The sequence below is a fragment of the Callospermophilus lateralis genome, unplaced genomic scaffold, assembly GCF_048772815.1.
Source record: "Callospermophilus lateralis isolate mCalLat2 unplaced genomic scaffold, mCalLat2.hap1 Scaffold_45, whole genome shotgun sequence".
NCBI classification, from domain to species: domain Eukaryota; kingdom Metazoa; phylum Chordata; class Mammalia; order Rodentia; family Sciuridae; genus Callospermophilus; species Callospermophilus lateralis.
In genome coordinates this window covers 7,748,597-7,772,500 of record NW_027514398.1, presented here as the reverse complement: position 1 = coordinate 7,772,500, position 23,904 = coordinate 7,748,597, and the positions used below count along the sequence as shown (strand labels likewise).

General features: G+C 37.0%; 1 protein-coding gene across 1 annotated transcript in view; it reads right to left on the bottom strand.

Moving 5' to 3' along the window:
- LOC143388944 (zinc finger homeobox protein 4-like) overlaps window positions 1–22,665 on the bottom strand; it is a 25,499-nt gene extending 2,834 nt beyond the window's left edge. Inside the window, 13 exon segments of the mRNA XM_076842356.1 lie at window positions 5,482–6,126; window positions 6,129–6,539; window positions 6,665–8,747; window positions 8,785–8,952; window positions 8,955–9,809; window positions 9,954–10,378; window positions 10,381–10,886; window positions 11,428–11,507; window positions 11,510–11,569; window positions 12,081–12,281; window positions 12,570–12,631; window positions 19,270–19,386; window positions 22,653–22,665. Coding sequence (XP_076698471.1) covers window positions 5,482–6,126; window positions 6,129–6,539; window positions 6,665–8,747; window positions 8,785–8,952; window positions 8,955–9,809; window positions 9,954–10,378; window positions 10,381–10,886; window positions 11,428–11,507; window positions 11,510–11,569; window positions 12,081–12,281; window positions 12,570–12,631; window positions 19,270–19,386; window positions 22,653–22,665 — 5,626 coding nt within the window.
- Window positions 22,666–23,904: the final 1,239 nt, after the last annotated feature.

Sequence of the window (23,904 nt, the reverse complement as noted above, 5' to 3'; positions counted from 1 at the left end):
TGGTGTCCATCCAGCCAAAAGGAATCTTCTTGGGCTTAACATTCAAGACATTCATGTTTGTGAGTGCCATATTCATCGAAAATTAACCATGGATAAAAAACGTACTTTTAGAAAAAAAAATGCATCTATCTGTACTGAACATGTACAGACTTTTTTTTCCTTGTCATTATTCCCTAAGCAATACAGTATAACAACTACTTATATAGCATTTACATTGTATCGTGTACTATAGTAATCTAGAATGATTTAAAACATACAAAAGGATGTGCATGAGTTATTTGCAAATCTTATGCCATTTCACATAAGGACATGAGCATCTGTGGATGTATCTGCAGGTGTCCTGGTGTAAACTGTTCAACATCACTTTCTCCTTGACCTCCATCATTATCATATTGCTCTCAATTAGCCTAGATTATTATCAACAACTGCTCTTTTTAACCTTATCACACCAACTCTTCTCTGGTCTGCTTTGTAATACTTTCTCTTTCCTTTTACTATTTCTTTTACAGCTGCCAATCAAATTTGTCTTCTGCTCTTAGTGGATCAATTAAAAATCCAAAATAGATGAGAAATTAAGTCTTTGAAAATAACACTGTATTTCCAGGGAACACTGATAGCAGGTGCCCACATTTTACTGAAGAATGGCTCACACATTTAAAATAAATTTAAGATGAAAATGGCTTAAGCTTTGCAAGAATATGATAGGAATGAATGAGGAAAGTCCTTGATCTTTAATCCAATTCAGTTTGATAGACCTCTGAGAGTCCTGGGACTTAGACCTAGCCAGAGGTAAAAATGTAAAGTAATGGTGTTGCATTTAGGAACCAGCACTCTCATCTCCCTTGCCTTTATTCCTACAATGTCTGGTTATCTCCTTATGCTTTCCACTTGTTTCTCTAAAACATATTCACAAGAATTAAATAAATGAATATACTATTACTGAAAAGTCTCAATACGTACTAGATAGATCATTTTTGAGGTTTCCTACCACGATGTTATGATTTCTTGATATTCTCTGCTGTTTTTCATTTAACAGAGGATAATATGATAAGTCAAAAGGAATTAATACCTAATTATAAAACTTCAAGCCTGAATGATTTGGGTGGAGAATATGTTATTTTGTTGTTATAATGATTCTGTGTTGGTCGCCAGCCTCTTTGCCTACTCACAAAAGCCACCCTTAGTTCTAGGTCAAGTATAAGGGTATGGCTTCCTACTAATTGCATCCCCTTCCACCACATATATTCCCCCCACCCTTAAATTTGAGGCATTTCTAGTTCACCTATCTCTCTAACATCAAAATTTAAGACAAATAAAATTTTAAGTAATTAAGAAATTTAAAATATAGCAACTGTAATTAGAAAGCAATATGGGTTCAATAGTTGTTGACTGAGGTTTTCCCATTACACTGTGTCTACCTGTTCCTATGTAGAGGTCATATAATGAAGTAATGGAAATTTTTAAAAGACTGCAATAAGAATTCTAAATGATACAGACAGAGATTATCAGGGATTTTTTGAAATTTAACATCTTGAGAAATAAGCTGAATTAAACAGTTACTAAGTAAAAATTTTAGGGAAAAAACAGATGGAGAAATAATAAACTATGAATATTCAGATTACTTGTAAAAGATATAAACCATAAACATTTGTAGTAAAAATTTAAGTACCTAGGATACCAAACCTAGAAGAGATGGATAATAATCATAATACAGAATTAGAGATGGTAACTCCAAACCAAATGCATATTCAATTTTCATTTATTTCATCAAGTTATGATGCTAATAATACATATTTTTTTCTGTTTCTTAATTCCTATTCCAGCTCCTATAAATTTACCATAGATCAAAATAAAGAGTTTTTTTTCTGTGATAATTTCATACTATCATAGTTTTTTTTCCTTAAACAGCCATTCCTGAAGGTAATGCTTTCTGAAGAAAATGCAGGTTTCACAACACACTTGTGTGTAATTTCAAGTTTCTTAGACTTTGATGTTGCAAACTGATTTTTGAGGTAAAAATTAAAATAAATATGTACATATGTCCAGTGGCAATTGTGCTAAAATTATTAAGAACATACTCTTATCTATATTTACCTCAAATGTGCTAGTAAATTACAATGCAGTTTACGAAAAATACAAAAAGCATGTTTTCACATTCCATTTAATGAAATTAGGCTCAGCTGTATTTCCAAATACTTGTAGAACATTTAAAATCTGATACTGTTCAAAGTGAGAAATAAGTTAAAAATAGAAAATCAAGTAATTTTTATATTCACCTTGAGCAAAATGCCAAAGGACACCAACATTGTAAAGGATAAAATGTAAATTTAAAGTTCTCTAATTTTTTTCCAGGTATACAAGAATATAATATTCTGTTGCCACTCTTCATTTTTGTTTTCATTTGATCATGATAGAAACACTAAAATGTGAAAAAAAAAATTGGGGGTGTAGCCTTTAGACACACTCATTACTTTGCAGCATAGTTCACATTCACTGTGGTGCTTTTTAGTGATTTCCTTCAAATTAAAATCTGGAAACCCACCTTCAGAGAAATGGGAGATATTTAAAATAAAAACTTTATCAAACTAAATCCTACTAAAATTGGTCAAAAGGAACCTGTCATAGTCTCAAAATACAGACCTATTTTACTTATGAAGTAGTTTTCTCCATTAGATTTCACTTAGCTGGAAAGTCTCTCACTCCCATAATGCAAAGGTACTTGATGGCTAAGAAATGATACATAGGAAGAAGATGATAGAAAGATGAAGAACCACTCTCTCTTCCATCAGGTGGTTAAAACATTTTTCTTTCCTCACCACAAATAAATAAACCTAAAGAAGATGTGAACTGCAAGTGTGGGAGCTCAGGCTCTCAGATGGAGCCCCACTTATAACTCTGCTGTGCTAACATTTAACATTTCTCACAAACAAAGGACTAATTCAAGAGAAATTGCAAACTCCAGTAGGTAGCAATGTTCATGGAGCTTTTCTCTTTACAACATCCCCAGTCGGTTTTGGTCCATGATTTAATAAAGCAACAGATAAAGCACTGATTCCTGGTGTGTTTAAAGATACTCCCAGCTGTGGAGGACTTGCCTCCAACATCTTTCCTGCAATGTTGACAATTATAAAAAGGGCCATATTTCAGGGGAAGGATATAAATTATTTTGATGGTGAGTAGAATGAGGAAAAATATATAAATATTTCATAAGCATCCCTGTCCTTCTGTCTCTCTTTCTTACATGCACATGTGGGCCAGTATCAGAGTGGCAAACCAGAAGGGCAATAGGTAGAAGGATCCAATGTTCCAGCAAAGACCTGCTGACCCAGTAGAGAGAAAAACAAGATGCTTTGGTTGCTACTTGTGGGGTGACAAACCAATCATCAATTAAAGCAGACTTGTTGATTACAGACATTTCAACTGTTCTTAACCCATGTAAAGTATCAAAAAAGCCCTCTATATTATATAACTGATGATAGAAATTCTGCATAAGACCTTGTTCTATGTGTTGTTAATAATCACAGTGGTATAAAAGGGGGAACCACAAGGTAACAAGACAAATACCACATTTAAAAATATTCTGTCATTACATTGTTCATAGACTACTTATGTTTGACTTAATTAAAATGTACAAGGAAAACATAATTGAAGTTCTAATATTTAAGGCCCCAAGATTATCCGGGCAATTAAGCCCTAGCTACTTTCAGGGGATAGGGAATTGGTGTGATGGCTAAAGGAAGGGACATTCTAGACATTTTCCTGGCAATGTTTTTTTTTTTTTTTTTTCTTTTACTGCTGGACTCTATTCTCCTTTCTAAAGACGAGAAGTCATTAGGGACAGGAAACCAGAAACCCTTTGAACAAAGGAGCTAATATTGCATATCATTGTTTCCATGCCTGACAAGTGAAAAGCTAAAAGGGGAGTAACTTCTTAATATTACAATAGCAATTTTTTTTTTGGTAAGATAAGGATGGAATTGGAAGGCTTAAAATATATGTAAAAATCCAATTTATGAAAATGAAAAAGTACCCTTTCCTTATGTTCTTTGTGAACTTTGTAGATATATCTAATTAGTAAAACCTAGATAAGTTTCTTTAGAATATCAAATTTTCTTCTTAAAAAGACAAAACACCAGCTGGGTGCCGTGGTGGCTCATGCCTGTAATTCCAACAGCTCAGGAGGCTGAGGCAGGAGAATTCCAAGTTCAAAGCCAGTCTCAGGGAAAGTGAGGGGCTAAGCAACTCAGTGAGATTCTGTCTCTAAATAAAATACAAAATAGAACTGGGGATGTGCCTCAGTGGTTGAGTGACCCAAGTTCAATCCCTGGTACCCCCCTTCCCCTAAAGAGACAAAAGAACCACTGATAATTTGAAAATTAAAACTTTAAAAAAGAAATGACAAGAGAACTATGTTTTTCTATTTTGGGGTGATACATAACTTTTTGTTAATATTTTTGACTGCATGATAGTTTAATGTATGATATTCAATTTATTCAAACTAATATAATTGAACACATAAACTTATTCACAAAATCTAAACTGCTTAAGTTATATTTCTGTTAACAAACACAGAACTGAATTCAGCATTGAGGGGCTGCCTCAAACAGCCCAGTTTGTTATGCCTTAATTATAAAACTAAGCTATGGCAGGTCAGATGAGTAGCAAGGCATGGGATAACAGTAACCAGTAGCAATGGATGCTACAAAATTCAAAATTTCATAGTACTACTGAAGTACAATTATCATAGAAGTCATAAACTTTAAATTATGACTTATTAAAGTTATTCAAAGTTATTAAACTTTAGATATGAACTTTATTACGTGCTAAGTGCAACACAGGTGGATTTCTGTGGCTAGAGAGCCCTCAAATTTTGAACTTCATTGCAATTGTCGGGCAGACAAATTGAAAAAGAAAAAGAAAACAAAAATTCTGCCCCTTGGAAAGAACATAAGTTAAAAGACTGATGAATATAATATTTAATGTTTTGCTTTCTTAATAGGTATATCAAATATTACGCAACATGTTTGTGTTGGAACGTCATTTGAAATGAGTATTGAAATTGATATATACAAATAATATTTCTAAGGTAAAAAATATAATGATAAATTAATCAATACATTGCTAAGAATCTGCTATGATCTATCTAGTCTTTATTTTTCTTCATGTGCAGGTTGATCTACTTCTTGGTTATTAGAGCACTCTCTCTCTCCTTCTCTCCTCTCTCTTCCCCCGCCTCTCTCTCTTTATATATATATATATATATATATATATATATATATATATATATATATATGTGTGTGTGTGTGTGTGTGTGTGTGTGTGTGTGTGTGTGTATGTGTGTGTGTGTCAAATAATTTATAATTTATTTGGTTTCACTTACTGAAATTAAAAGAAATCCAAATTTACCCTATTCTTGGTCACTTGTGATTGACTGCTTAGTGCCATCTATTAACTAAACTGAGTTTCCTTTAAATGACTTACTGTTTGAATTTTGTGGAAATCCGGGCAAGGAGGATGGACCGTTCATTCCGGGGAGAAGCACTGGAGGAAGGCCAGAGAGTCCCGGATAGGCGGCTGGCAAACTGATACCATGGAGGGAGCTACTGTCCATCATGCCTGGCTGCTGTACAGTTAAGCCCAGAACATCTGAAGCTTTCTTTATTCGATCAAGTTCTTGCTGTGCCATCAGCTGCCGAACAGTAGTTGGAGCTAAATAATCTTTCTCCTGATCCAGCTGACTGCCCACTGTCTCTCTCACTTTTGAAATGTGCTGTTTGGAGAAAATATGATCTCTGATGGACAAGCGGGCAGAGTATTTCACCCTGCAGAGAGTACACTCTGGTTTGGTGCCTTCCGTTCCACTTTGATTGATCATGAAAGGCTTCCCTATGTTGATTTTAAATTTCTTTTCTTTTGCCCTTGCGTTTTGAAACCACACCTGGACCACCCATTTGGGCAAACCAATCTCATTGCCCAGCATTTCACATTCTTGCATGGTTGGCGTTCAGTAGTCACTGAAGCAAGCCTTGTTGAGAACCTTGAGTTGAAGATTGCTCCTCTGGGTCCTGAAACGCTTATGACCTGGCCAATCATTACTTTTGGATTTAAAAGGGTTGCTAGACCCAAATGATTAGGTGAGCTGGGGTCAGCTATGCTGGAGGTTTCACTGTGATCAGCGTTATCATCAGGGTCATCTGTGATATGAAAGCTTTGGTCATGGTCACCATCTTTCTCATTGAAATGGGTTGATGGACTGGAAAGTGAAAAGAGAAATTTGTCATCGCAGACCTCAGTTGAGGGTGTGGTTGCTGGTTTTGGCAAAGCATCCAGAGTTTTTGGCTCTTTAGGAGAGAGTGCTGGTTTCACATCTGCAGAACTTCCTGTGGTACTTTCCATCTCAGTGTTTCCCTCATCTCCAGTGGTGGCATCGCTGATGGCTGTATTGATGGACGAAGTCTCATCAAAGTCAGCTTTATTTTGATCATATCCAGACTCAGCAGGAGGGGCATTTAAATTCTCTACATCCTCAGGACATTCTTCTTTAAAAGAAGAAGGGCTTAAAAGATTCTTTGGTGACAGCTCTGCTATTTTACTAACAGGTGTTGACACTGTAGAAGCCAATTCATTCTCACTTGATAGATCAATTTTAGTTAATGGCAAAGACGGATAATCAAAATAAATGTATTTCTGTGGCTTTCTCCTCCGTCCTCTGTGGATATTAAAGGGCTTGGTGGCAAGCTGTAACCTGCCTGCTTTCCTTCATTCCAGTGCTGAGAGCGAATGTGGCTTTCTAAAGCTGACTTTGCCTTAAACAGGGCTCAGCAGAATGGATACCGTTAATGAGACTGTGCTGGACCCACTGCCCGGAACTGGCCTTTCCTTTCTCGTGCACGTGTATTCTGGAACCAGACTTGCACGACTCTTTTTTTCAGCCCAACTTCATGTGCAATATGATCGAGCATTTTGCGGGTAGGATTGGAGTTTAGCAAATATTTCTCATAGAGTATTTCCAGTTGTTCGGGGCTGATTGTGGTTCTCAAGCGCTTATCACGGTGTTGGTCTTCACCGCTATTCCCACCCTCCTTTTCACTGCAATTATTATCTTCTTTGTCATCCAGTTTCCTTTTAAGGGAAGCAGCAACGGTGCCTGGGGTGGTAGCGGTGTGGGAGGAACTGGTCTGAGGTGGCATTTGTGTGAGAGACCTACCCAGCAGCTGTCCAGTCATCAGAGGGTTGTTGGGATCAAATATCATGTAGGGCATGTCCAAGGGCCTTTCCAAGAATGGAGAGTGAAGGAACTGGTTTTGAGCAGCGAAGAAGTGCATGTGCTCATGCTCCTGCCAAAGTTCCAGTGTTGGGAAGGCAACGGTACACTGATCACATTGGTACTGGAGTAACTGTGGAGGTAGACTTTTCTGGAGAGAAGTCATGGAAATTTGCAGTGGACTGGAAGGGACTGGGTTTTGAGAGGCCGAGGGAGGTCTTCCAATAAGTTGGGGTTGTTTGGGTGGCTGTGGCTGTGGCTGGGTGGTGGGCGCCTGCGGTGGGTCTGTTGAAGTCGATGCTAACGATGGGGCTGGTTTGGTGCCTTGAGAAGGGGGTGAGGGGTCATTCTGCTTTGGCTTTTCGGTGGGATAGTCAGGTTTTGGAGATGTCTTCTCAGGTTCTGGTTTGGGTGACAGAATCAAGGGCATGCTAGTCCCCGAGCCAGAACTTGCTGCAGGGACAGTGGAGGTTTTGGCTGCATCCATTTGTCCAGACACCGCACAATGCTTGTAAACCACCTGATCTGTGGCATCCATGGAGTCTTCCGTCTGGCTTTCATCTTGGGCATCGTCATCTTCATCCTTATAACACTGTTTTTTCTGATGTGTAATCAAGTCAAAGATCCTGGGGAAAACCACATTGCACTTTTTACATTGGTACTGCATGTTGCTCGTTCGAATGTAGCGTTCATCCGTGAGTTCTCTCTTTTCATTGTCTTTAGTTTTTGCTTGGTTCTCATAGCTCTTTTGTGCTTTCTGCCTGGCGTTCTGGAACCATATAACAATAACCCGAGTGGGTAGATTGAGAATGGTAGAGAGTTGTTCTATTTCATCATCTTTTGGGTAAGCGTTGGTGTCAAAAAAGTCTTGTAGAACCCTCAGCTGGTAGTCGGTAAACCTCGTCCTCGAAGACCTTTTGCTGAAGGAGGCATCCAATTTGTAATGTTCTAAAGAGGCGGGCTGTGGGTCAATTCGGATATCTTCCAAAACAGTGATTGGAGGGTTAGTGAAGTTGTATGGTGAATCCTTATTTCTCTGTCGTTCCTTAAAAAGGGTATTTTGAAACCAGTGTTTGATAACTTTTTGAGAAAGGCCAGATTTCTCTGCCATTTCTTGGATCTGTTCTTCACTTGGAGAATTATTGATGTCAAAATAAGCCCTCAGGATTTTTAGTTGATCATCTGTAATTCTTGTCCGGGGGCGTTTGAACTGAGAATGCCTTAAGAAGTTGGGATCTAACCTGAGCTGCTGCTGACAAAGTTGAGTGAGATCTGCTGAGAGAGTGTTCATCTGTGGCAGCTGCAGGGTAAGCTGTGGGGGTAGTGTGGGGTGTTGCACTGGTTGCATCATGATGGAAGGAAAGAGCAGAAGGTCCAGAGAAACAGGCAGCTGGACCTGGGGGGTAGCAGAAGGTGGGGGTGGAGGGGGAGTGGGAGGAGGAGGAGGGGGTGGCGGAGGGGGGCGGGGGAGTGGGTGGTGGAGCTTGCAGAGGGGTAGAAACCGTGCTTGGGATTTTCACAGAACCCATGGGAGAAGGCTGTGTGGGAGCTGGTGGCAGGGGAGGAGGCGGAGGTGGAGGTGGAGGTGGTGGTGGCGTTTCAGGGGAAGATGGAGAAATTGGATAAAGCTTGTCGTAGGCCTCCCTGTACTGACGAGCAAATTTTTCTAGTGCTCCGAAGGAAAAAAAAATTGCCCATGTACATGCTCTTGGTGACTCTTCAGGATGAGAACATTGGAAAACAATTTACCACACGTTCCACATTCCAGTTTGTCAGTGTTTTCCCCTTCGCCACTCTTGTTCTTCTTCTGTACCTTCTGCCTGTTTTCGCTATACTGGATGACTAATTCAAAACCAAAGTTTTCCAATAAAGCTTTGGCTGCATTTCTTCTGGCCCCCGAGGCTATTCGGGGTGGAGGGATGGATGGTTCTGAGGATTTTTGCTTCTTTATGTCTTTGCCTTCTTTGAGTCCTTCACCTTCATTTACAAATTCTTGCTTTGGTTTCTCTTGCTTTTTGGCAATTTCTTCTGCTTCCTTATAAGATGGTATGTCCTTCATGATCTGGCAGTCTGTATTGGCTAGATTGCTTTGCTCTTGTTTCAATAATTTGCTTGGCTGCTGCTGCTGCTGGGGTGGCTGCGGCTGCGGCTGCTGCTGCTGCTGCTGTTGTTTCTGAGGCTGCAGCTGGGGCTGTGTGGCTTGGTACTGTTGTGCTTGCTGCTGTAGAATCTGGAGTTGAGTTTGGCCAACATAATGTTGCGTTTGAATCTGCTGCTCCAGATCCTCAAGCAAGGAGCCAGCCATTCCCGTCATGCCTGGCATACCAAATGTGGCAGAGCCTGGCAAGCCCAAATCTGGACCCAGACTGAATTCCATCCCAGGTATGTAGAATGGAAAGAGAAACTGAGGCTGCTGAAACTGCAGCAGTGTTTCTGGAGTCATGGGAAAATGAGGCAAAAAGGCTGGGTTTAGAAACTGTGGCTGAAAGAACGCAGCTTGCTCTTGTAACTCATGCTGCAGTTGCATCTGAATTTGTGCTGGTGACTACGGTGGGTGATGTGTAGGCTGAGCAGAGATTAATTCAGGAGTTTGCTTTTTATTTAATTCTTTGGCATCTAAGTGGGTATCTTTGCTGTTGACTGCTGCTAAACTCATGGAATCTAACATCCCTTGGCCAGGGCTATTTACGTTTGCTGCAATGCTGTGTCCACTGTCCACATGCCCACTGGGCTCCAGCTTTGCAGCCCTGGCCTTTGTCTGGTGGAGCACAGACCTCATGTGGATTTCCAATGTCGAGCTTTGGCTGTATGCAACATTGCAGATGCTGCACTTGTAGGGTTAGTTGTCTGTGCTGCTGTTGGTTTCTTGTGGGACAGGACTGGAGGCTTCCTGCAAAACATTTTTCAACTTATGCAGGTGAGAGACTAAATTATAATGGACCAAAAGAATGTTCTTTTGGGTGAATGACTCTTTACACACTGTACATTTATATGGACAAGATGGATCAAGGAATTTTTCCATTGTAAAATTGGGCCCTTTTCTAAAAGGTAAGGTCCACTTTGGTTCAGAGCCCAAGTCATCTGGAATAGAACTACTATCACTTCCTACAGGACTTGCTTCCCTTCATGGTCTACCTCATACTCTCTCTCCATTTCCTGTTCTAAGCCATGGTCATCTTGGGCCATAGCTTCACTTTCTGCCCAAAGTTCACCATTCACGGGCAAGGAGGCATAGAGCTGTTGGAGTTCAGTTTCACTCAGTTCTGGGTGGCCTGCTTCCAAGTGTTTTTTTAAAGCCTGGAATGTACGGAAACTACACTTGCAGAGGTTACACATTGTTGCAGCCTGAATTGTATGATACTGGGAATGTATCTGAAGCTTCTGCATAGTTTTAAAAGCCAAGCTACAATGGTTACAGTGATACTTATAAACATGGCGGTCAGAAACAGAGAGAGGTTGGCGTTTTTGCTATTCGTTTAGTTGATCTTGCAGTGTGTCAGGGATTTTCACATCCTTACTGCTATTTTTATTCCATTCCAATATTTCTGGGGGCTCTTTAGCTGGTTTCTGCTCCTCACTCTTTATTTCCAAGCTAGACTTTGAATGCTCAAGACCTGCCATACTTTTCTCATCCATTGGGCTTTCACCTGTTCAGAGAAAGCACAAACCTCTGTTACGAAATCTATGGCTCCAATATCAATAGATTGTAAATAGGATAATTATAAAGATCTCTGACTTAACTGATTCTTTGGATATTTATTAAGTAATTAAATATTACTTTAAATATTTACTAAGTAACTACTAAAGCACTGGACTGGATCCTGAAGACATGATAATGAGTAAGAATTCATCATCAATCTTGGGGAATTTCAGGATAGGGAAGAAAGCAAGTCAAAAGTAAAAAAAAAATACACTATGCTACAATCGGCATGATAACAAGGGTCATAACCTTGGTGTTAGTTAATTAAAACATCATAGAATATTCTTGGCTGTTCAGCAATTAGATTTCTCAAGGACAGGTGGAGATAACCAGTTGTCAAATATGTCTTGGAAAATAAGGCTCACGGAAACATTGTACATTTTCTTCCCTTCATGCTTTTTAAAAATAAATCTTTAATGGTAAGAATCTTGGCGCACTGCCACAAGGGCAAGTCCCTGAGTGCTTTTTCCACAGATCTTCATCATAAGCTGGAATACCTGTATATTTCCCGCTGTCATGGCTGCAGGTGTGTCCCGCTCTGACTTCTCAGAGGCAGCTGCTGGCAGCAGCATACTGTTTGGCATCATCATGTCAGGGACAGGCACCTTTAAAAAACAAAAGGGTTCCAGGTTAAATGTACTCCAGAAAATCATAAATTCCATCACTTCTCCCATTTGGCAGCAGCATATCCCATTTGCATTTTTCCAACCAAAGCAGGGACATCTATCCGTTCAGATTTCAGACCAATGCTGTTACAATGCTGTACTTTTCTTTCTCTTAATTATGGTTTCAAGCTTTTTGTAGGTCTATTTTTTTATAATGATAATCAAGAAACTTTGAAATGCAAAGTGCCCACATGAGTCATTTGATTAACATTACAGATATAAAAAGACCACAAAATACGTAATTAATTAGGCTATGCTTTGTATCATATTTTTTTTTCTCTAAGCAAAAGAGACCCACAAATGGGCCTCCACTGTGATTTCTATAACACAGTCAATAAAAGATTTTTCAGTCGCTCAGAAGAAATAAATTTCTACCAACCCATAGGTACATATTTGCATTGGTAGTTAACCCAGATCATGTCACACATGCATCAACATTTGGTATTCTTACTGTCATAAGCAGCTTCTCCACACAATCTGGAGACACACTGTGCAAATGAGTCAGGTGCAGCTGGAGATGCATTTTGTTGCTGAGGACGTCCTGGCAGAGAGGACAGCAGATGACTGGTTGCACTGAGTGCTGCAACAGTACGTGCATCTGGATCCGACTTTGGTCCCTACTATTGTAGTTACATTAAGGACACTGATAGAACTGGAAAAGATTGAATAAACATGACCTCTGTGAGTTAATGTATTTTGATGACTTCAGAACTTTGGCAGTAATACCAAGTGTTAATAATATTGCCCTTGGACATGTCTATGTGCATTTCAATCACATGGAATTTGGGAGGCTCTTAAACTATTAGTAACAGGTAAACAAACAAACAAAAAGAGATTTCCACAACAAAGGAAAACAACATTATTTACCTGTTCATGACAGAATTTATTGTCCTCTGAAGGTTTTGACCCTTTTGTTGCAACATCCTCTTCTTTCGCCAACCAGGAGTGGCTGGGTGCCCCCTGCTACACTGACTTTTAGCTCCTTCTCTGGTGTGATTATCCCTGATTGCAAAAAGAATAGAGCAACTCAAATTATAAACATGATATCATAAATAGAAAATTATGTTTTTCAAATAACTGACTCTCAATTAACTGAGTCACAAAAAGAATTAGGCAAGCACTTTTAAATGATGCTCAGATCAAAAGACAAGAAACACATCTTTTTTGTCCACTGACTAAGTAGACTTTATAAATATATTTTCAAATATACTCCTGTCTCATGTTTAGATAACCCTAGGTGGCCTTGAGAAGTTTATCAATAACGTGTGCTCTCTGGTGTCCCAGAATGCCTTCATCGCATTAAAACCAATCTATTCCAATTCACAAATACGAACTCAAAAATTCATTATTTTTACTAATATCTAATCAGCTATTTCTTTTCGAAATCTCTGAATGAAGAGAATATTTCAAAATTCTGAGAAGAGTTGGCTTGATATAACTCAGGAACTAAAATATTTTGACATCATTAATGGATTTAAAAATCAAAATGTTGTTAAAGCAAACCATACATTACATTGCTATTGCTATTGCTATTAGGGATATTGTCTTTGCTGGAGATGTTTTAGCACTTGGCTGTACACACAGCATTATAGGACAAATCTTAAGAAGACAATTGCTTTATGAGGTTAATCCAAATACTTGGTGTTAAAGATGACTTAAAATTTTGCCCAGATGAGCAATGTAATATGGTGGAGTCTCACACACATCAAAGAAAAGAGCACAATTCTAATTTCCCAATCTAACAGAAAATTCTTTCCAGCATCAATTTGCCCGATAATCTCCTCTGTGAGGCTGGATATTACAGAGACATTGGGTAGGCATGTCACATACATCTCACGACAAACACAAAACTTCATTTACCAGCCATTCCAATCTCATCATAGCACGGCATCATCTGACCTTTTTTCTGCTGTTTATTTTGAGTATTTCTAATTTTAACTTTCAATTTTCACCATCTTCCAGTCAATTTGCAACTAAATTATTTCCAGGGTGAGGACACTATCACTGGACAACTGGGTGCAAATACATCTTGAAACGCAATGAAGCTAAACCATTGATTGCTATCAGACCCTGTGTAAATATATAGTCCAGGCGTAATCTGATTGTATGCTGTGCATGAAGATTTATCTTGATTTTTCTTCAATCCACATGCAGTTCATGTAAATGAATAAATTGAAGTGATTTTTTTCTTTTTTTTCAAAATAACCCACTTTTAATTTAAAAATAAGGTCAAGGGTGTTTTGGAAACAAAATAAAAATGAACAATATTTTTACTCTGGGTACAGATGCATAATATATACCATATAAATAAATTCAGAAATCTCAAATTCATAACAAATGCAAGGGTTATACTGAGGAGACTAAATTAAAATAGAATCTAAATGATATAATGACAATAATTTTATTCCTTTAGGTTTGAATTAGTTCCTGACATACAGAATTAGTGCTGAGTTTTCTACAGATTACATTGATATTGATTTCTGAATTTATAAACATTGGATTTTATTTTAATTAATACTTTTGTTCTCTATTTACATATGCTGTAGAGAAATTCAAATTCTTTTTAGATGTTTAAAAAATAACCTGTCATATTTGTATTTGAATAAACTTAAATTTGAAATAAATTTAAAGTCTCATTATATTGATTAAAAAGTATCTGATTATCTGATACCTAAATATGTGCTAAAACTGGGGATGTTCATCTCACAATTAATAAAAATTCATTTTTCTTTCTCAAAGGAAAGGCAGAATATAATTTATGCTTAGTAGATGTTAAAAAATTTACAAAAACAATATGATATTTAATATTTGCAAATTCACTGTTTACGTATCAGATCAAGTTGTGCAAAATTGACTGTCATTAAAATCAGCAAGTGCCTATCAGTTGCCTTCGCCTGTGAAATTTTTCTTTAAAAGTTTCTATTAATGAGTAAGAATATGCTTCCTTAGAAGATGAATACACCATGATGTACCCCTTTTCATTATATTTTGCTCCTAGTAGAATTGGACAAGACAAAATTATAAGTCCATTCAAGACTATCACAAAAAAAAGTTGAAAAAAAAATGTCCATGACATTTGTTGCTTGTAGGCCATTTGGAGCATCAGAAATAGAATAAACTTTCCAGAAACTTTTATTAAATGTATATTCATGGGCTTAATTAAAAATACACACACACACACACACACACACACACACACAAATGTGTATCTTATCCTGACATTAATATCATAAAAGAGAATAAAAGACCACACATTAGAGTGCCTGCTTGTAATCTCAGCAGCTCAGGGGGCTGAGGCAGGAGGATTGCAAGTTTGGGGCCAGCCTGGGCAGTGCAGCAAGACACCATCTCAAAATAACAAGTGAAAAGGGCTGGAGGTTTAGTTCAGTGGTAGATTGCCCAGGAGTTCAATCCCCAGTAAACCAACCAAACAAACAAAACCATAAAAAAGTATTAATTTCAAGATTTGAGACATTTTATTAAGCCTATACAGTGATGTGTGTTTTTTGGTATAATTTATACCTGTGAATTAAGGATATATTGCCTTTTTTTATGCTTATTATATTCATCAAAAATATAATTGCTTTGGGGGCTAGGTTTGTAGCTCAGTGGTAGAGTACTTTCCTAGCACGTGTGAGACAATAAGTTCTATCCTCATCACCACATAAAAATAAATAAATAAAATGAAGGTACTACATCCATCTACAACTAAAAATATCTTAAAATACTGTTCTGTGTTGCATCAAGAAAGGAAAATTTAAGTTTTAACTATTATAGGGCTATTTGGCTAATTAACTGCATTCATTGAACCACGAGTGTTCACATAAGCTGTGAAGTTTCCAAAGACCATTTTGCTTTAAATTAAGAAGCTATAAAATTATAAATAAAGGCTAGCCTGCCTAACTTTAGCTATGTGCCCTAAAAATGAAAATAACTCATAGTAAGTAGAATGAGAGAATACTGAAGTATAATAACATATGACAAAAATGACTCTTAAGCTTGAGGAGGTTGGGAGGACTATTTTTTTTAATATATCCTTATTTTTATTTATTTACTTATTTTTATGTGGTGTTCAGGATCAAACCCAGGGTCTCATACATGCAAGGCAAGTGCTCTACCCCTGAGCCACAACTCCAGCCCTGGGAGGACTATTTGTAAAGACAGTAGAAGACACAGTTTACATATATTTGTCTTTAATACTCAGAGGGGTGTAATCTCAAGTTTAATATGATGCCATTCCTGGCAAAGTACAGGAAATTTGCTTGGTTGTTTTCCTGAGTTCTAATTTCCTAGACATGTCTTTTATTAGATAAAGGCCAATTAATTTTAGGAAGGTTCTGATAATGTTCTGTGATTAGTAAGTTTGTATTTGCAAACTTAAATTTTAAATAAACCCAGTTTGTTACCCTAGACCAGAAAAAAAATTGAAGTAGATCATAATATATTTTGTGTCATAAAGTACACCAAAATATTCTCAAAGAACAATGTCATTTTAATGAATTTTAACTAAAAAATGAAGTCAAATTACAAATAAACACTACCACATAGATGAGACAATGATTATCTGTCAGTTATAGGATTAGCTAACTTGCATGAGATTGCTAATATAAAAATGACATAATTCATTTCAATTCAGATGCCGCCTACTTAATAACTCTCAATCCCTAAAATACAGAAGGTTGTAAAATGGTTTATACTCATAACAAGTGAGGAAAATCAAATAATGCATGTGTACCCCTAGCAAATCTTGAAAAAAACAATAAAACAAAACACTGAGTTATTATTTATCAGTCAATATATTTGATAAAGTTTGAATACTATAAAACTTGGATATAACAGATGTTATTCAACTCTAAATAACTCTAAATAATAATTACCAGTACAGTATTCTTTCTAATGAGAGTAGAATGAACGGATAATTTTAATTGCAATAATGAAGGTTAATTTCCATCTTTCCTCATGTTTACTCCCTTATTAAAAAGTGGTCCCCTTAGCCACGGCAGAGACATATTACATTTTCAATGCAAATGTATTAATCTGGATAAACTCTATATTAATTCTTGTACTGCACAGAGCTATAATTTGGATTATAATTAATCTAAAGTGGCACTAGATTTAAATGACAATATAAATGAAGCATTAGGAGGATTTTCTATTATGCATGAATATTCAACAAATATAACTTGCATATTGCCACGTCTCATTTTGAGAGCTCCAGTCCTACAGATTAGTGTCAGTAACACAGCACAACATCTTACACAAACATAGCCTTCCTAACGTGTGTTAATTCCTTCGTTTTTAAAAAGTTGTATGTTTAAGTGGGGTCAAACTGTTTTCCCATCTAACATATTAAGATAGTAATTACTTTATAATTTTGCTAATATTCTTTTGACAATTTTAACTGATATAATATATATGTATATAGGATATGTTATGTGGATTGCTATTTAATCATTAGAAATATTTACAAAGAAAAAAAATCCATGTAATAATTATTTAACCTAATAATTGTCAATTTAAAAAGCATAAAACCTTGTTTAAAAGGTCATGTTAATTTCCAATAACAAAAACTGTCTTGAAGGCTAGGAGATTTCAAAGCTAAAGATTTGCATCTCAGCATTTGCTTTTAGTTGGTCCTTGCTTAGAGCTAATTTTTATCCCTGTAGATACACCTGGGGAAGCTTTTTTATGGGAATAAAATTTGTTTTAAATAACTACCATTATGCAATATTCTATGTCCTCTCAGACACCCAAGTCCTGTCTGTATGGTACAATTAGGCACCCAAGGAAGGACCATAACTCATCAGGCCGTTAGGGAGTCATTGGGTCCATTATTTATGCAGAGCAGTGAACAGCAGCACCAGTGAAGGTAGAGCCCTGCATCTGTGGTATGTTTGAAGCAAGACTCTTCCCTCAATGGTAAGATTAGATCCATTTTCAAAGGATTCCCAGAATCTATCCTTCACAAGGTACTAGACATTAGATATTTAATACTTCACATAACGTCCTATATCAAAGTATTACATAGGCGCTCAGCAAAAGTTAATGTGATATCTGGGTGTTTTACAGAGGCTTCTGAAGAATAAGAAGGATACACTTTGCAATCTGTTTTTGTACTACTCTGAGAAAGTCATCACTAAATACAGATAGATCCTGCTATCCCTGAACAAATCAAGCAACTAGTCTTGATGACGTCCATCCTAAAGAGAGTAAATGGACCACCTTACTATTTCCAATCCTTTTCAAATAAAGTTTAGATAGTACTACCCTTGACATTAACTGATCACTAGGTTCTTCAAATTCCTTGTCAATAGTCTCAGGAGGCAGCCTGCTACTATACTGCTATGGCATCTTTTCAGAGATTTCGCTTTAGGCTCAATACCAACCTTAGATTCTCTTTGTTTAAATCAAATTAGAATCATATGTTAGATACCACATCCTAGAAGCAAATAACAAAGGCACTTTTCTCCCTGGACTCCTCTGAGACATTTAGTATTAAAAGGTGAGGGGGGGGAGCAGCGAGCCACTTTAGATCATTTTTGAATGGCATGTAAAACTTAGACATGAAGAGATGGAATTACAAATATAGGATAATTCAGATTTAAATAAACTTGTATGTAAAAAATGATACATTTGGCTCAACCCAATATCTTCATAGTGAATACAAGCTCCTTTATATGCAGCTGTCACTAGAATTCAAGGAAAAGATAGATGACTACCTGAAACTAATAGGCTTAAACCTGTTTCAGCACTTCTTCTGCTTCAATTAGTCCAACATAATAAAACTAGGTATAGCGTGCAGCAAAAGTAGCCAATGTAATATTCATTGCGACCATAGATTTCCATCTCATACATACAAAGCATGGATGAAGCCATATATTTGCCAAATCAAAAACAGAAAAAGCCTTAGGTATCTACACCAGATGCTGACCTAGGGTTTGTTTGTGCACAAGTAAACGTCATGACACGAAGGTTTGTTTTCAAAGACAGTAGCTTTCATTACCGGGATTTGTCTATTTTGGAAGATCAAAATTACCCAGCACCTAATCCCTTTTCAATGATATTTCCTCTTTCTTAGGCTGAATCATCTGTAAACTTTTTCACTGGATTTTGTTTGAAATGCTTCAAATAGATGCCCTTAAAAAGGGCAAATTCCTGAGTGTAGGTTGAAAAAAAAAGAGGAAAAATAGCACTTATTTTTAGGGTTACATGGTTTGGGCAGGGGTACATATGACTGAATGACAAAATTCAAGTGATAACTAATCCTATGTTTATGAAAAATTAATATGCCATCAGAGGAATCACAAGTATAGCTAAGATTAATGAAAGGTGCTTAAAAAATTACAAACACACAAACTGATTTGATTAAAAAATAATCTCGCTGGTTGTCCTGTAATATTCTTCAACTTATCCACATCTATTCTGTCAGATGGTTATGATTAAAAATAGGTCAATGGGAGGCTACTGATAGAAATCACATGCAAAATGCACATGCAATAAATAGTAGTAGGAATGTTCCGACAGTTTAAAATGAATAAAAGCTTTTAATAAGCTTGGTGGGGGGGGGAGTGAAGGAAGGGCTGATTGCAGCGAATGGAGGGATAGAGGAAAATGAAAGGTGAAAGAGTTTAGTATCTTACCAGAATCTTTATGGGAGCTCTTGCCTTCGCCATTGTCTCTCTCACTTGTGTCTTTCTCATCATCCTCGGCCACTGCTGGGGGCTTAATAGCTCCTTCTGTCTCCTCACTTTGTTCTTCTGTTAAGAAATGAGACCAGTGAATACAATTGAAGAAGAAAGAAGAAAAAAAAACTAAAACACACACTAAAATAAACTTGGTGGCCATGTTAGAACTTTATTCATGAATTGTCTGTAGCTATTCCTACTCAAAAGAGAGAACATACATTTATGCAAAAGTCCATATTAGAACATGCTGACTGTACCCATGCAATTTTTTATCTAAAATAACAACATTTTTAATCCACTGAGAGCCTGCATCTATACTGAAAAAAGAAGAAGAAAGAAAGAAATCATTTTTAGTATAATTTGATATAGTTTAAGCTGAAAAGATGAAAAAAAAAATGGTGGAAGGCATTTCAGTACTTTTAACAGTAGAACTTTCTAACAACATGGCCCTTGTTCCACGAACTTGAATAGGTGTCAGAACAAATCAGATTCTTAGCAAAAATTCTTAGTGAAATAATGTGGTAAAAATGGGTTAAATAAAAGATAGGTATTACTCCTTCCTTCAGATACCAGACCTCAGAGGAATTCTGTGAAATTTTGGTAGAGGAAGAGTTTGAAGCTTCAGTTATAGTTGGGGGTTTTGTATTTTTTTAAATAGGGGAAACTATATAGGGCCTAGGACATAACAAGGTCTACTTCTATGACAACCACATCACCCCACACCTCATTCACGGGTTCACACCAGCTAGATTACATGGAAATCCTCATAGTAACTCAAACTTATTTAATTATTCTGTAAATCTTAGCTATGCCACTGCTGGTGGATTAATCTGTTTATGCAGTTAGCCTCTATGCTGGGGCTGTGCAGCACTAATCCGTGAAAGGCCCACTGTTCTCTTTCATCCTGCAATCATTTGTCTCTCAGTGTGCTGATGTCACATTTTAATGAATTTTTAGCAATCTGAGTAATGCCAGATAACCAGGCTCTCAACTCCTCACAGCATGGCATGCTGTTTTCATTGCAGCACAAAAAATAAAAATCATATTCCCCGATTCAGGTAGGGAATTACATAAATTAGGAGAAGAAGGTAAAATGGGATTTGAAGCACTAGGCTGCTCAATTTCATAAAATCTTTAATGACCATATAAATTAACCCTGGAAAGGCAAAAGGTCATCAACACACATTTGCATACACTCTTCTATTTGCTTTTGATAAGCACAGCTTTTATGCAGAGAACCTGATACAATTAACCCTTCAATAACCATACAAAACGCTGCTACAGACATTTTAAGTGTCAAGCATTAACTGAAAATTACACACTGAATACAATTTTCATTGCAATTGCTATAGTGATTGAAAGGGGAAATCGTGGCCCTCTCCACACCCCATGTTTTATTAATAACATTCTGACAGCAGAATGAAATATCCACTGTCATACGTAGCAGCTGAGCACAAAAAAAAATTATATTTAGTGCCTCACTTGCCAGCCATGCTCTGCAACTGTGTGAGTAGGAAAACAACAGAGGGGAAACCGTTCTGGGCTCTATAGGAAACTCCAAAAAGCTAAAGGGAAAACAAGGACATTTAATACATTCAAATAAGAGTTTGGTTCAACTGTGAGTCCTCCAAGGCACCATAGGAATCCATTTATTCTATTTTTGCACTTTGCACAAAAGTAGAGGGGAGACCCCAATGAAGGTCATCAGTCATCTAAGGGCTTGGGGGAAGCTTCCCTTTCAGGCAAAAACACATGGAGATTTTACAATAAGAAGATAAAAAATCTTTTCTGGTTCTCTCCTGCTTTCACCCATCAGTGACCATCAGTTACTGATCCAACTCAGGATCTCTCTTTCCAGCACTGGCTGGACAGGTGGATATGGTGGTCCAGACCAAGCTGGAAGGCTGTGGTTCTGTCAGGCCCACAAATGTGGTATGATATCCAGAGTCAGGCCCGTGACAATTTCTTTTCAACTATTGTGGTGAAGGGATGCAAGACTTATTTGAGAAGATTTACTGGACTTTTCCCCCAGAGCTGGAAAATGAAGTGTCAGAGTGCTACTGAGTGTTCTTATCTTGAGGGGACATAAAATTGTAAGGGCTATTGCAACTCACATTAATAAAACATTGTGTGTCAGGAGAAGAAAAAGAAAATTATGAAGGCACTAAACGAAAAGCTACAGTATAATCTGGATCTCATCAGACAGATTTTGCAAGGTCCTCTTCTTCATTTTCTGGTATGTGTTTTAAGCGTGAGAGAAATTCCCAGACATGTTCTTCTATACATCACTGTGGTGTCTGACCTCCGCCTGACCCTGGCAACAGTTTGAGAAATCTGAATGTGAACAAAGACTCTGTGTCAGCAGCAGGGAAAGATTGTGGGATAGACTCTCCCCATCAACTGAAACGCAAACAGCAGTTCTGAGGCCATAACTTTGCCTGGCTCCTCCAAGCCACAACTCATAACCCTCAGAGGTGGATTTGCCTGCAATGCCTCTGCTTCTGTGACTTTTTTTTCCTCTCTCTCTCTTTTTGATTCTTCCTTTGAAGTAGGCAGGCAATTAGCTGTAATGCTCAAGCAATTCAGACCTGTTTTCTGGTTTAGAAGGCGAAAGCTGTTTATTACAGGTAGGCTCTTTGGAGCCATAAGAACTTTGCAAATTTTTAATCATGCAAAAAATAATCACAAAGTAACTTATACACACCATAAAGTTTCATATAAGTCAGAATAAAAGGTCACTTTCATTCTCAAAGAGAGTTTTAGAAATAAATTTGACATTCATTATATAAACAGACTTTAGAGTCATGAGAATTAATGTGAAGAAACCACTTTCTCTGGAAAAACCTATAGGTTTAGATTTGGGGTCAGGGGAGGGAGCCCAGCTACATTCTAATTTCCAAGTACCACATTTCCTCCATTTTAAAATACCATTAAATGTTAGATGTTTTACAGGGGAAAAATATATGATATTAAATGTCTTAAACTCCTTAGAACTGAAGGTATAAAAACATTACATAAGATTCCAAAATAAAGATGCTAAAGCAGTCTTCATTTTCATCACTGTCTTTAAACTGTTACATACAATAATAAATGAAAGTATTATAGCATTTCGTAGTACTGATGCATTCATGGAATGTGTATTATTAATTATCCTTTGCTTCACGGAATATAAAAAATAAAATCTATGTTTGTATCTTACTTAAGCACAAATGTGCATTAGGTTCCACTAGAATTTCCAATTTTTTAGACAAATGATATTTTCATTTTTAAATGTTACAGGATAATAGAAAGAAGACAAAATACTGTAGTCTTATATTACAGAAGTATGATATAATTACCTTCCCCCGGCATTTTTAACATGCCTGAAATGATCATCTTATGTTACTCTACACCCACACACCAACTGTATTTAAAAGAGAAGTTTTTGAATGACTAGTTTAGAATACTTCATTTGAACAACAAAAAAAAATGATTGGAAAACCACTTTCAATTTATCCTACAAAATCATAATATACAATTTCTAAGCAAATCTACTTCAATGAGATTCCTCTCACCTAAGGCCAGTCAATTGTGCTCGTTTCCCTGTTTCAGTATTCACTTGGGTTTGGGAACCCTCATTCTGAGTTTTCTAAGAAATACTGTGCGATTTTTAAATTTTTTCAATTCACACATAATAATTGTACATATTTATAGGGTAAGATGTGATAATTTGATACATGTGTAGTGATATACTTTATTCATGTATAACATGTAATGATCAAATCAGGGTAATTAGCATTTCTGTCTCCATAAACATTTATAATTTCTTTGAGTTGGGAAACTTCAAACTCTTCTAGTGTTTGCAAAATATATTCTAAATAGTTATAAATGATAATCACCCCACTGGGCTACAGAATATGAAAACTTATTCCTGTCTAATTGCATTTTGGAACTCATTGTCCAACTTCCCCCCAACCCTTCTCTCCTACAATTCTGAGTCTCTAGCAAACCCTATTCCATTCTTTAAGATGAACTTTTTGAGCTTTCATATGAGTGAAAACACACAGCATACTTTCAAAGCCCATGGAGTGATCATGTAAAAGAGAAATAGAGGATGGTCACTTAAATGTCTTCAGTTTTATATATAGAGCATCTCTATTCAAGATAACTGGCTTGTGAGAATTTTCTCCTGGACTTTTCCAAGGTCCCTTTGTTCAGTTCTTCTCCATTCAAATCTACCCTCTATAATTTCTACTTAAATCTGACTCCTCTACTTAAAGTATTAAGTGACCCCTATCACATAAAAAGAGAATGCTCGTTCTGTGCAAAGCAAGAATACCTCTGCCCTGGTGTACACCCATCTCTCTTCATTTCATACCAAGCAACTAATATGCAAACTTTAGAACATCAGAATCACCTGGAGGACATGTTAAAACCAATTGCTGGGCACCACCTGTAAAGTTTCTAATTTAGTAAGTTGAGAGTAAGACTTGTGAACTTGCAACTCTAACAAGACACCAGGTCATGCTGATGCTTCTCATACAGCTCATATTTTGTAAGCACTGTGGAACCAACATCTATCTGTTCATAATGTCCTCTCTCCCTATACTT